We start from the raw sequence: 13,678 nt of genomic DNA on the forward strand, positions 1-13,678 counted from the left end.
TCTGTGGAACAGTTTGAAATATTTATGAAAAATAAAAGTCACAAGGTATTTTTCTGCCTGTCAGAAAACAAAAACCAAGTGGTATCATCCGTCTAAATTATCAGTAAAAGTTAAGCAAGTTATCCGGTGGTAATTTCAGACTTGGCCCAACGGACTTGTTTTTCTATAGGGTACATTTAAATGAATTAAACGCTTGCTTCTTCCGCATTTCTCACAGAAACTTGGCTGCCGAGCGAGAAGCTCATTTGTAGCAGGATCCCATCTGCCAGACCTCATGTTGCATCTGTTGCTGTTAAATGCACTGCATCTGCTGCACAGTACTGTGATCACAGCTCTGGTAAACATGTAGTAAACACGACTCTAAACCAATACAAGGGAAAATAACTGAGGCTTTAAAAAAAAGAATAATTACCTCCCATTGACAACTTTCTCACAAGTCCCTATCATTTTTAAGTAAATTGTAACAGCCAAAAACTTGTCATGACTTGGAACAACTATCAACATGAATTAAAGAAAGATTAGCCCCAATTTTTTGACGTGGCCCCTTTCATAGATCTCACATCTTTATATGGCTAGCCCGTATTAATTTGTTATATGTTTTGCTTCTTTGACATGAACAGGAAAATCTCCTAATTTATCAGCTAATTTTGATATACGTATGATGTTAAGAGTGTTTAGATCTTTATAGAATCTTAAACAGAATGGCATCTAAACAGTATTTATTCATTAATGATACTCCCATAAAGTTAGGTCCTGTATAAAGCGCCATGGTAGATTCACGATAGTTTTCCTCTATAAGTTCATTAACACTAGCTGAACCCTGGTTCCCATACAAGTCCACTTTCTCTCTTATCTGCGCAATGAGCATTGGACTTCATGCAGGGTTCATGTGCTACACAGGGCGTGAACTTGTTTATATCCTTCAACTTCAATTGAGAAGTGAAAACTACAGTAAAATAAGGGACTTCTAGAACATAACATACAGCACAGTTAGAAGAAAATCTACGAGCGAGAGAAGGCTGTTCAGCCTATTAGCGCTCATCCAGTTTCTAGTTGCTGGATAATCGCTGAACTTTGTACAATCTGGTCTTAAAGGATCCCAAAAATTAAGCATCAGCAACATGGCTAGGTAATCTATACCACACTCTCACCACTCTCTGTGTAAAGACGTGTCTCCCACCTTCTGTACTAAGTGTGTCACTTAATTCCCAACAGTGTGCTCTGCTCTTATTGGTTAGTATTCACTTAAATGCTTTGTCAACTAGGAGCTGTCCTGGGGTATGCTGGTTACACTGGGAGAGGGTGTACATTTTACTACCACTGTGATGCAACGGGTTCGCAGTGTTCTTTCATCAGCCAATGCTGACCACTATCCAAACTGACAAGTACTACACCAGCCCAGTCCAAAGACTCTGGAGTAACCCATGACACGATCGATAGACATGCTGGAGCAGACTTATCTGCAGTCTGAGACAGTTACAGATGTTACCCAATGGTTTACTGGTCTTCAAGATACAACCGAGACTGAAAGTCAATAAAGGACATCATTCAGGAAGCATCTTCCTTTCGAATTCAGATTGACATTTTAAAAAATACTCAGTCATTGAAATCACCCTCTCTGGTTTCAAACAAAAGTGATTTAATTGTTTATCTGGCATTTGAGCCAAATCTACAGCAACAACAACATTGCAAAGCAAAACACAAAAATGCAATCAGCCTGAAAGGCCAAATGAACAATTAAAGACAATCAGCAGAATCTCCACTTAAGTTCATTGTAATTCTGTATTTAACATGCTTTTCCAATACTTACAGTTCTGGCCAAAAGGTTTTGCATCGCCTACAATTTTAAGATTGAGACATCATTTTATAAACAAAACTATCTGAACATAATTTCGATCTTTTATTTAACATCATGTAATCAAAGAAACTACAAAATGATACCTCAAAAGTCTACCAGGAGCCATAATAGTAGCACAGTATTTAATGTACACATTTTTGGCAGTTTTTCGTGAAGTATATGGAAAACTCAATAGGTTAACGTAACATTATTCAGCAGGTTTCATTCGACTTTATAAAGAAAAATTAGTTCATTCTATGGGGTGATGCAAAACTTTTGGCCATAGCTGTACACTATTCATGTATCTATCCTTTACAGTGTCATTTGAACAGGGTCTGGGCAGAGTAGCATGTTTAGGTATTAGTGACAAAAAACCCCAAATGGTCTTTATTATGATTCCTAGATTGAAACAAATCACACATAACTTACATCCCTTTGTCGCTAACTCTCTGCATACATATGAGTGGATTGCTTGTGGCCTTTAGATACTTCCTGTCTGCCGAGCCCCCCACTGTATTACTTCATACAGCACAGGACTGTAAACAAGTCTGGCAAGCTGAAGGGAAGAACTGAAACAAGAAAACAACAACATCCTGATATTAAAACATTTAATAGTGCTGAATTTTGAAAAACTAACAGAAAATGTTTGGACACTGAAAAAGACCGAGTCAAAACTTTATCATTGACTTCAAATTTGTCATACAATCAAGGGCAGCTACAATGGTATAAGCCAAAGTGGGATCACAGCAGAAACATGTTGTATTCATTTCAAACACCACACTTTTATCACAATGATATGAACCAATAGACACAGCTGCTGGTAACCCATGAAACCATGATGCCATATCATTGACAGCATGATTATCACAAACACTGTGCAATGGGTTCCAGTCTATTGTGTTGCCATTGCTGGTATAGCTGTGGTTTGTGATTGGTTCTGTTAGGGTTACTTCAGAGGAATATACTGAGGTAGCCCAGTGGTGTTTTTCCAAACTTTCTGTCCTTCATGAGTGCCAACAGAGTTATATCACAGTGTAAATATACCAGAAAGCCCTGAGCTCCAGCTCCCTTTGTTACAGGCAGGAGCCTTGTCCTTTCAGTATAGCACAGGTGGTCTCCTGACATGTGAGCAACACCAGTGTCACTCCTGGCCTTGGTGCTACAGCAGCTGTTGATTCAGTGTATTTATATGGACTTTTGTGACCTCCCACTAATGCTTCAACACCAAACAGCAGGCAGGAATGAGACACCAAGGCTCTCTGCAAAGACTGGGGATCGATCAACTGCCGGTTTATTTAAAGATTTCACAGCTGAACGTTCTGGGAGGCTCTGCACGAGAAAGGCCCTAAGGAAATGTTTTTGTTGACTTAATATCTTTTTAAATCTTGGGATACTTTGACAAGTCTCACAGCAGTCAACTTTATTGGTTGCCAGTTGGTTTCAGAATGTATTTGAAGATTTTAACTGTTTGAACTCTACAATAGCATAGTTATTCTGTCCTGGTAAACACGGTGCCAATCATGCACAATAGCCTTTAACTGTACAGTCTCGCTGCAAATAGATACATGTTTCCATTTATGTATTTGGCCTACCTTTCTTTGATATTTTCAGTTCTTTTTCACGCTGACAAAATGTGACTGCTTTTCCATTTGAAATACTGTACCAAGTAGGCCTGTTTTCATTCTTTGGGGCACAGGGACCCCTAGTGGGCTTTTGGAACCAAACAATTCAAATGATTGCTTGCTGGTTCGTTTTTACTTTGTTATTTTCTCAGGTTTTTTTGTGTTCTCAGTGCAGTTTATTGCTATGAACAGTGGTCTGCTCCAGGTTTTTTTTTTTTGGGGGGGGGGGGGGCAAAGGGCTGTTGACATCTGGGTAAACTACAGAATACTGTGTCCGTTTATTACATGGTGTGCACATGGAACAAAACATGTGGGAAAATATTTAGAAATAAATATGAATGTGTGCATTCCGCAGACGAGTCATACTGGAGTCATACTGGAGCCATACTGGAAGCTGACTCAACGGAAATAATTTACCCAAACAATGGAATGACACTGATTCCAAAAACCTTGCACCAGAGACAGAGAAACCATACAGCGCAAGATCAAAAAATAATGAAATACCGTCTACAGTTGATTTCTGTCTTAGAAGAAATAACTTAAACACTCAATCATAAATCAACAGAATAAAACTGTCCCAGAAATATTTTCTAGCTAGTGTAATAATGTGTTGTAATGGCTCTGGTTATTGCAAGGAAGAACTTCTGATGTCTTTCATTGGTGCAAAAAAATATATGTGTATGAACTTTGTGTTGCTCAAATAGTTTCTTTATAGTATACAAACCACACTGTACTGTATGTAATGAAAAACTTAAACAATAGGATGCTTCTCATTCAAAAGAGCCATATTGTGGAGGTCAGTGACCCATTTGTAGCTCAAGAGCCACCTCACTGGAAGGCTGTGCCTGAAACTATATCTCCCTGCACTGGCTAATTTAATTATAAAGTATGTGGAATTATTTTCAGAAACATCATACCATAGTAGAGAAAGATTATGGAAGGCAGAGATGTCACAAGGATCAACTCATAGCTGCAGCAGATTCAATGCAATGTCCTAGGGAACTGAAGGGGTGTCTCATTGGAATCCCCACCCTGCCAGGGACAGAATAGCCAAGAGGAGGACAAGAATTGTGCATACAATTTGATTTACACCATTTGAATGGGCAATTAAAAAGCTCTCTCTGACTGGCTTCAGATTTCAGTTTCTGAGCCAGAACAGCTGCAGTGCTGTTTGTTGCCTTTGCAGTTTCATGAACAGAAACCAGCCCAAATGCTTCCTCTTCACAGATAACTTGAATATTAAAGTAGCAACAACAACAACAAAAAACAGAGTAACAGAGTGCTGCTCGGGACAGACTCAGAGCCACCTGATGGAACGGAGCCAGTGAATAGTGTGGGATCTCCTAACTGGAGATATGGAGTCAGGATGTGTCCCATACACCTCAAGGAGCTGTGGTTCTATTTATACAGCTCATATGTGAGCAATGGTTTAGTAAGACAGTTATTTTAAAGGTGCGGGAAGCAAGGCAGGGCATTTGGATTAAGATTATAAGATTAAGACATAGTTTCCCTGTTAAAGCTGGCTAAAGTGTAATTATTTGGTAGTTTAAACAGAGGGTCACAAGGACAGAGGCATTTTATGAAACACGATTTTGTCTAAATAAATTATAAAGAAAACAATTTAACATATTTACTCAGCTTCCATTTTACTGCTCAAGGTGGTATTTTGAAGTAGTGGCTGGGTTTTATAAACTTCAGTTAAATCCCTGCTCTCACTTCTTTTTCTAGGTTTAAGATATTTCATTCGTTTAACCTGTCTGCCACTGAATCCTGGGACCACCTGACAGTTTCTGAAGATCAGTTAGAGAAGCCATGCAAATAAAAAAATGCCCACACAAGAACATCTCTCAGTTTAAACTAAACGGAAATGCGAAGCCTATCGCTTCGGAAACGGCGCTGGTGAATTTGATAAGCAGAGCGTTTGTTACCATGTAAATTACGGCTGCAATCTCGGAACCTCTTCTGATTACTCTGATCCCTCGTTCTGCTCTGCCTGTTCAGAATCTCTCCACATGATACTGATTTAGCCTCCCGGGGGAAACATGAGAAAGGAGTAGATGTGACTACACATTTTATCACAAATTAAATATGAACCGGCAGGTTCATTCCCATAGGAGATTTCCCCACACTTTAAAATACATGGCGGTTCATTGGAATAAGGTTATTAATACTGCACTTCCAGAGCAAGACCGACACATTTATGTGGCACTCACAAAGCCATTCTGATGCATTCATACAGTATATCTCCATGTGCTGAGATACACACGGACTCTGGGGATACAGTATACAGTATATGGCTGTCTGGCTCCACAGATGCGATAGTAACAAGCGTGAAATGTATTACAATTGATGACTAATGCCCACGGGAAGTCATATTTTAATTTGGAAGAAATTACATTGGAATTTCATTTCAAGTGCTCTAGGATCATACATGTAGAGTTTATTTAAAAAAATAAATAAGAGTCTAAAAACAAATACAAATAAAGCACAGATAATGCTGTTTATTTGGTCAAGAGGTATTTACTGCAGTATATTAGTCTTTAATGAGCTGATTATGCAAATGCCAGGATCAGGTTTTATTATGGTGAATAAGCAACATTTTCTGTTTTACTTTCTAAGATCACATGACCTCACACTATACATGCTTGCAATGCTGGAATAGTGTTCCAATAAGGTATTGAACTATTACAGCAATACAATATGTTAGGCAGTAGCGAGGCTTGTGGGCACTGAAAAGGGAAAGGGCAGAGCATGCAACGTGTTCTTTTATTCTGGCCACAACCTTTACCGCTACTAAATAGGTATTTTTCCCATTTTGCTAAAGAAGTTGCATTCCCAGGCCTTTAAATGAATTGTCTTATGAATCAATTCCTAGTTTAATCAACTGTTCTTCTTCTGATCCCCCCTGAGCCTGATAGCTCTTATGGAACTGATACTGTGCAGTGCATAGCAGGCAAGAGTTTTCCTGTGTTTGACGTGGAAATTGAAGGTGGGGGTGAAGCAGTTTGTGAATGCCTCCCTGCTCACCGGCCCTGGAAGTGGAATAATAGATAAATAAATATTAAGCAACGGATACTGTGGTTTGGGCTTTTCTCTTTGTAATGTGTTGCTCCCAGGGCCCTTATTACATTAGCTTTGATCTCCAGATTGTAATACTCTAGTTCATGGGATTGTTTTTCTATAGAGGCAATAAAAACCACAACAACGTTTGTACAGCAGCACTGTCTTTATTCATCTACACACAATTCAAATACAGCGCAAAATTGTTCACAAGAGATTAGTGTAGTTTGGAGTCCGTACCATTCATACTAAATTCAAAGATTAAAAGCGAAGCATGCATGCATGCAGATAAAATACTGGAGTGTGTGTGAAACCACCAACCAACAGACAAACTGCAGCTTACACATTCAAATATGAAAAAGTAAAAAAAACATTAAAATAAAAAACACAGAATACATTGAAAATATGAATATATTACAACTTTTTCAAAAACAGAGAACGTCCGAGAGGTCAATTGGAATTGTAAAGGCATTCAGATTCAAAGGGGAATATCCTTCTCCTCTTGATTTACTTTTTTGAAAGGCGTTTAAATAACTAGAACAGCTAAGCACAGTAGGCTCCCTCCTTGTGACCAGCTCCTTATAAAGAACACCACTCTGACCACAGTCAGTCCCTTTAAATAAGGAGAAGATCACCTCTATTAAGACCATTTACTCAGCCCAGTAGAGATTCCACTGTAATACAATTTACCTAAGCTCTCTGAAGCACTCTGAAGTTGTTTTGTATTTTATTACCATTCAGATTTGTTCTCCTTTAAAAAAACATAATTAAGGACTTGAAGAACTGCTTGGAAAATATGCCCCCATAGTGTTAAAGTCCCTTTAGAAAATGTGTGTTTGACACTCACAGCAGTGTATGGACTGGTTGCAGGAAGCACTGGTCATTCATACAGTACATCTCTAAGGCAATAATGATATAGCTGCATCAGAGGCTGTTATACGCTGCCTTGAAGATTGTCTACCTGCAACACCTCTTTGAATACTGTAGTATTCCGAGTAAGTACTGTATTCTGATAACACGTTCAAAGTAAGTACAGAAGGTACTGCTTCTGACAATCAATTCCACACACCTGTAACCTGAATGCTGCATTTAATATATTTTGTATGTTGTGTTCAGTGCAGATCAAGTCCTAGGCATGGCTGTGAGAATGTTTTTAAATACCCTTACAAATGTTTTTGAAAAACCCTTTAAAAATTTAAATAACACTATTCAAATTAAATTTAAAAAAGTGCAATATAAAAATAAAAAAATGTTTTACATTAATACTAATTTTAAAAGATCTTTCAAGATTTTTTTTTTTTTTTTTTTTTAGAGATTAAACACTTCGGAACTCATGTCAAAGGCAACCGTTATAACCACACTGCTGTGGTCTGCCATAGATCATTTTCAGTCATGTAATTATTAAAGCAAGTGGCAATAATTCCAGCTCGCATTTCAAAAAGACCATTGTTTACCAGCAACAATATTTCCTTTATTATCACTATGAGAAGCGCACTGGTGGTTCATTTCGCTACACACACTCATTTCCAAAGCAGATGTCTAATCTAGCAGCACAACTGAAAAAGAGTTAGTCATCCCAGCTCATGCTGACCAAAGGGGGTTAAAGGCTGATGATTCATTGTTTTATTGCAAAGCCCCTGAAACAAGCTTTAAAATGATCCTACTAGGTCATCTCCTACATGTGAAAATGTGGTCAAAAGTCACCTTCAAACACGCTGTCAATCACACCACAATGGCCATGATTTAAGAATCTCTTCTTTTACATGCACACAATACCATGGGAACCTTTTTTCCACCACATTTGGTTTATGTATCATCATCAACCACAAAGGAAGGGAACACTTCCCCAGAATCTGGTCCACTTGAGCTGGAATGAGTCTATAAACATGCAGAGGCAAAGCAGCTTTCTAGAGCCCCTTTCACACTGGCACTCCTACCCGGTCCCAACCCGAGTTCTGGCTACCTGGGTCACAATCCGGCGTACCTGGGTCGACACACTTTGACCCGGGTTGAGAGAGACAAAATGCATGACGGCCGTTCGTAAGATGACAAAATAACAAACAGCCACACCTGCGTGAAGATTTCACTTCCGCAAGGAACATTTCTGTTTAGCCATATTTTTGTTGATTGAGACACACCATGAACCAGCCTGTAGTAGGGATGAAGAAAAGTTTGCTCTAATCAACTTAAATTACTTAAATTACAATAAAGTGACCCACACGCCATTGAAGATGCTGGCTTTCACAAAGTCCCAGTCTTTTACTGATTTTAACAATAGCGATGTGGCAATCATGTAGTGTTTGTTTGCTGTACAAATACAGTTTGAAAATGTTGACTAAGTTTGGCAGGGATGGTATAAAAGAAAAGCAAGGTTGTGCTCTCAGCTTAGGCAGTGACAGCACAGCTTGGGTGTGGTCCTGATTTGTGTTTAAATCTTTTGTTTGTTTTTTGTTCCTGTTTTGTTAATAAAAGTGTGCATCAGAGCTCAAACTGCAGCTTTCTGACTCTGGGTCTGCTTCCTGCTGTTGAGCAGCCCGGCCACAACGCTAGCCTTTCACAAGTGATATTTAGATCACCGTTTAGACCAGTTGAACTGATTAGCTTGCTGTGATGTTCAGAGTCTTTTAATAGGCTGTGCTCCCTCTGAATAATGAATTATGTTCCTGCTGAAATTATACAGGTGCATGCTTTCAAGACAACAGGGGCACCTCCTCTTATCTTGACCCAGGAAGCAGTTGTCTTCCTCGTTTTGTAAACCTGACGGTAACATGCTTGTTTTTGGTCACTGGGAAAATCTTCCAGATTTGTACCAAAAAAAAAAAAGAAAATGCTTTATGACTTGGCAACTAAAATGCAACCTTCTACGTACATTTCAAACTGGATTTTATTTCATTTAGAGAATGGGAGACAAATACTGTTTGTCATCTGTCAAGACAATTACTTGTAAACACATTACATTATGGTATTCACTGGGGGTTATAATTAGAAATGAAAACAGGCAGAAGTCAGACTCTTAGCCTAATGTTTCGGTAGCCAGACTGCAATTCAACAGATTACAATACAATAAACCAGAGGTGTAACACCACTAGACGATTTGGCTCCACTGTTAAATATATCTGCAGCTGTCACTCCTTTTTAACTGCTAGACAAAGTCTAGACAAAATACATCCATAAAGAGAAGACCACAGGTAGAATACAAATATAAAGTGCTCACTGGCTGGCCAAATGTTTTTCTAATTCAGCCCCTGTCTGACACAAAATGAGAAGCAAACTAATAAGGCTTTGGCACCATTTTATACTGTACAGCATGACATCGTAATGTGATACTGAGATCAAGCACTGGTTAGATGTTTAAAAAAACACCTCCGTAGGCTATATATATATTTAATGACAGCATTGAAATACCTAATTCCTTGAGAAATCTACAAGAGATCACAAGTTTTCAGAGAGAAATTAAATCATTTAAATTGCGTAACAAACTAGAAACTACTTAGAACAAGAAGTCAACTGCTCCTTCCTGCAGTGAAGTTCTTTCTTCTGAAGTTTCTACCTTAACAATGGTTTAGTTCCTCTCTGAAAATGTGTCTTTGCATATGCTTTAAAATAGGACCCGAATACCATCACTGCCTTCCCCCCCCACCCCCCACCCCCCACCCCTTAAAATAAGCCTCCAGCATGTGAAAGGAACAAAAAAAAATAATTTGCTCACCCTCTCCCAACCCCCTGACGTTAGCTTTCCAAAAGCAAAAATACGTTTTAGGTCTAATAAAGAGTTTCCATGATCCAGCATCCACACATGTGATTCTTGGTCACTTCTTAAGGAAGCCTGTTTCTATTGGTCTTGCTGCCACTGTGTCCTCAGGGCAGTGATTTCTTTACCGTACCAATCGTGCAGCTTTGAAAAGCAGACCGTCCCAGGTGAAACAGGGCTTTCCAAGGTGGAGGTCACCCCGCCAGTGGCAGTTTTCCTTCGGGGGGGTACAGGAGGGGGTTTAGTCCCATCACTGCTACAACTCTCCCCTGGTAGGGTTTTAGACCCTTGGTAAGCTGGACACAATCCATTGAGCACAACGTTTGGCTTGTTCCAGGCCACGCCGTTTTCCTTCGTGGAGGGAGCGAAATGGACCGTCTCCTCCTGCGAGCGGTTGTAGGTTGCTTGTGGTCCTTTGGCGAGAGCCGCCACAGCGGGAGCAGCAGCTGAGATTGATTTGGACTTGGCGCGCCCTGATGACTTCCTGTGGGAGCGCGCGGTGCCCGGGAGGCCGTGCAGGGTCTGCATTTCTTCCAGCTGTTTCTCAAGCTCGCGGACCACCAGCCGCATGTAGTCAAAGCTGGCCCGAGACAGGGCCTTCACCCAGGACTCCATGCCCGCCTGGCTCTCGGCCGCCATCTTGTACGTGCGTGACTTGGCGCAGCTGAACTTGACGGCGAAGGCGTACTCCTCCATGGACTCGCACAGCTCCACCGTGCAGCCCTCCAGGACGATCACCCCGATGGGCTCCTTGCTCTCCTTGTCCTCGAAGTAGAACAGCATGTTGCCCTTCAGCACGAACCAGCGGCGGTGGTAGGCCGTGTTGCGCTCCCCCTTCTTGTACAGGTGCCCCGTCTTGTCTGCCGGGGAGTCACAGGTGGCATAGTGCACCACGCTCCGCTCGTTCAGCTTCATCTTGTCGCTTTTGGGTTTCTGAAGCAGGAAACACAACAGCATTCAAGGAATTGTAGCCAGACTTGAGGTCAGTTATAATTACAATTACAGCAGCATTGCTTACTAAAATTACAATTACAGCAGCATTGCTTACTGAAATTACAATTACAGCAGCATTGCTTACTGAAATTACAATTACAGCAGCATTGCTACTGAAATTACAATTACAACAGCATTGCTTACTGAAATTACAATTACAGCAGCATTGCTTACTGAAATTACAATTACAGCAGCATTGCTACTGAAATTACAATTACAGCAGCATTGCTTACTGAAATTACAATTACAGCAGCATTGCTTACTGAAATTACAAGTACAGAAGCATTGCTTACTGAAATTACAATTACAGCAGCATTGCTTACTGAAATTACAATTACAGCAGCATTGCTACTGAAATTACAATTACAGCAGCATTGCTACTGAAATTACAATTACAGCAGCATTGCTTACTGAAATTACAAGTACAGTTACAATTACAGCTACAATGATCCCTGTTTAACCTCGACTGAGAAACGGGACCATTGTAACAGGGAGCAGCATCACACAACACACACTGACTTCAGTGGCTTTCTTCACAGGAAACACTGACTGTATTTATTTTGACTGTACTCAGTCTGTACTCCCGCCAAAGGACTTTACTGTGTGGTGTCCAAACCTTTCTGTTGTAGATGATCCCAACAAGCTACACTTTTACCAAACACCTACCCCTTCATACAAAACCTGGGTTGAAAGTTAAAGAAGTTATACAGCTTCTTTACATTTGGATCATGTGTTATTCCTCCTCTGTAGTGTGCTTCAAACTGTATCCACTGGCTTCCTTAAGTTCACAGTCACCTCACTTGATACCTCCCTAATCTATCCTCACGCAAAGGACTTAACTATCATCTAACAAGAAGCATTTGAGAATGCGTTATTTTAATACATACGAGCTACAAGAATATGAATCATTTTAAAAGCAGCAATAGTTGACTGCACTGCATGCATGCATGCGGCAGGTAAATAATAAGGCTGATCCACTTACCATGAGTAGCTACGGGCAGTAAAGGGAAGTTCCATGCAGAAGGTCTTTGGACTGCAATAAGCCCATCTTTGCACGCTTCTGTTTATAAACTATTCTGCAGTTCCTGAAATGTAAAAGGAAACCATTAGTAACTGATAAACAGAAACACGTGCATTGTGCTGTCAGTATTAATGGTAAAACCCAATTGGCAAGAAAACATTCAAACAAACAGGTAGCTATGAATCGATTTACATAACTTAAGCTTACAGTGCAGAACTCTACCCTGACATGAATGGGACATTTTAACAAGAACAAAGGACTGTCAGCAAGGTCTGATTCCTGATCTGCACACGTGCACAGGGTCATCTGTCTGAATAAATGCATGTCTGACTGCGAGGAAAAAATATTCCATTTTATATGTGGTTCCCGTAACTCGCCCAGAATTGTCTGACTGTGAAATAATTCTGCTGGCCGCAGTTTATCCCCCAGTGGACATCATGACAATAGCCACATTATATAACCACCACATCAGACACCATTCAGTCTCAGCAGGCCGTGTACACTACATTACAAGTCAGGATTATGGTGCTTTGATCGGTACTTGCTGGCTATGTCATTCAATGTATCTGGACAGCTTAATTTCAGCCACAGTCAATAGGGAATTAAACTTCTTCAAGATGACACGCGATCTTTAAGTGGAGTATTGTACGTTTTAAACTATCAAAGCTGATACAATCAGATGTATTTTTTGTCACAGTTTTACCAACCACACTTTCAGTGCAGTAATAATGTACACGAATGCAATGTATGACTAAGAGTGGTCGATGTAGGCTACGGATCGGCTCTTCACAGGTTAACCTTATGTTTTTTGGGGAAAAGCCACACATGCGCAGTGTGTTTGTTTTCTGTCACAAAACTAGTAAAACAGATATTGATTGTAAATTAGCTTTTTAAACAAGAACAAATATAACTTTGATAAAACATTTTCCATTTTAAACACACAATGACGACGACTGGATCAAATATACAACCTGGTCTACACATCAACCAGTGTTGGTATTTCCTTTCCGGTCGGAGCGTGTCGTTGCCTGCACAACACACAAGAAGGCCGGGGAACGAATCCAGAGATCTAGAGATAAAAACAAAAGTATTTTCTAAGATTGTGTATTTTTGCGCGATAAAGCTGAATGGTTTTCAAATAAGACAATTCCACCAAACCCAAACATAATTCCTAAACTTTCTTCACACGCACAGGAAACAGCCTCTCTCCTCTCCCGTCTCCTTTTTTTCCTTTCTTTTTTTAACAACGTAGAAACACGTGACGCGTCTCAGCTTAAATTTATATATATAAACTCCTTATGAGATATATTTTTGAAGGCTTTATGTGTAGCATTTAAATATGCATACAAGAGTCACTTTGAATGAAAGTAAATACCTGCCTGTCAATTACCTTT

At 39.9% G+C, this 13,678-nt stretch overlaps 1 protein-coding gene across 3 annotated transcripts; it reads right to left on the reverse strand.

The window, feature by feature from the left end:
• Positions 1 to 9,385: 9,385 nt before the first annotated feature.
• LOC117426285 (sesquipedalian-1-like) lies at positions 9,386 to 13,678 on the reverse strand. 3 transcript variants are annotated; one of them, XM_034043714.3, is made up of 4 exons: positions 13,660 to 13,678; positions 13,256 to 13,353; positions 12,246 to 12,348; positions 9,386 to 11,203 (listed from the first exon to the last, which is right to left on the reverse strand). In XM_034043714.3, the coding sequence occupies exons 3-4, from the start codon at positions 12,246 to 12,248 to the stop codon at positions 10,352 to 10,354; spliced, it is 855 nt and encodes a 284-aa protein (XP_033899605.3). In that variant the 5' UTR covers positions 12,249 to 12,348; positions 13,256 to 13,353; positions 13,660 to 13,678; the 3' UTR covers positions 9,386 to 10,351. The 3 variants fall into 3 exon arrangements, with proteins under 3 accessions (XP_033899605.3, XP_033899604.3, XP_034780899.2); XM_034043713.3 differs by lacking the exon at positions 13,660 to 13,678 and adding an exon at positions 13,477 to 13,565; XM_034925008.2 differs by lacking the exon at positions 13,660 to 13,678 and adding an exon at positions 13,443 to 13,540.

Source organism: Acipenser ruthenus, chromosome 11, assembly GCF_902713425.1.
Source record: "Acipenser ruthenus chromosome 11, fAciRut3.2 maternal haplotype, whole genome shotgun sequence".
Classification (NCBI taxonomy): domain Eukaryota; kingdom Metazoa; phylum Chordata; class Actinopteri; order Acipenseriformes; family Acipenseridae; genus Acipenser; species Acipenser ruthenus.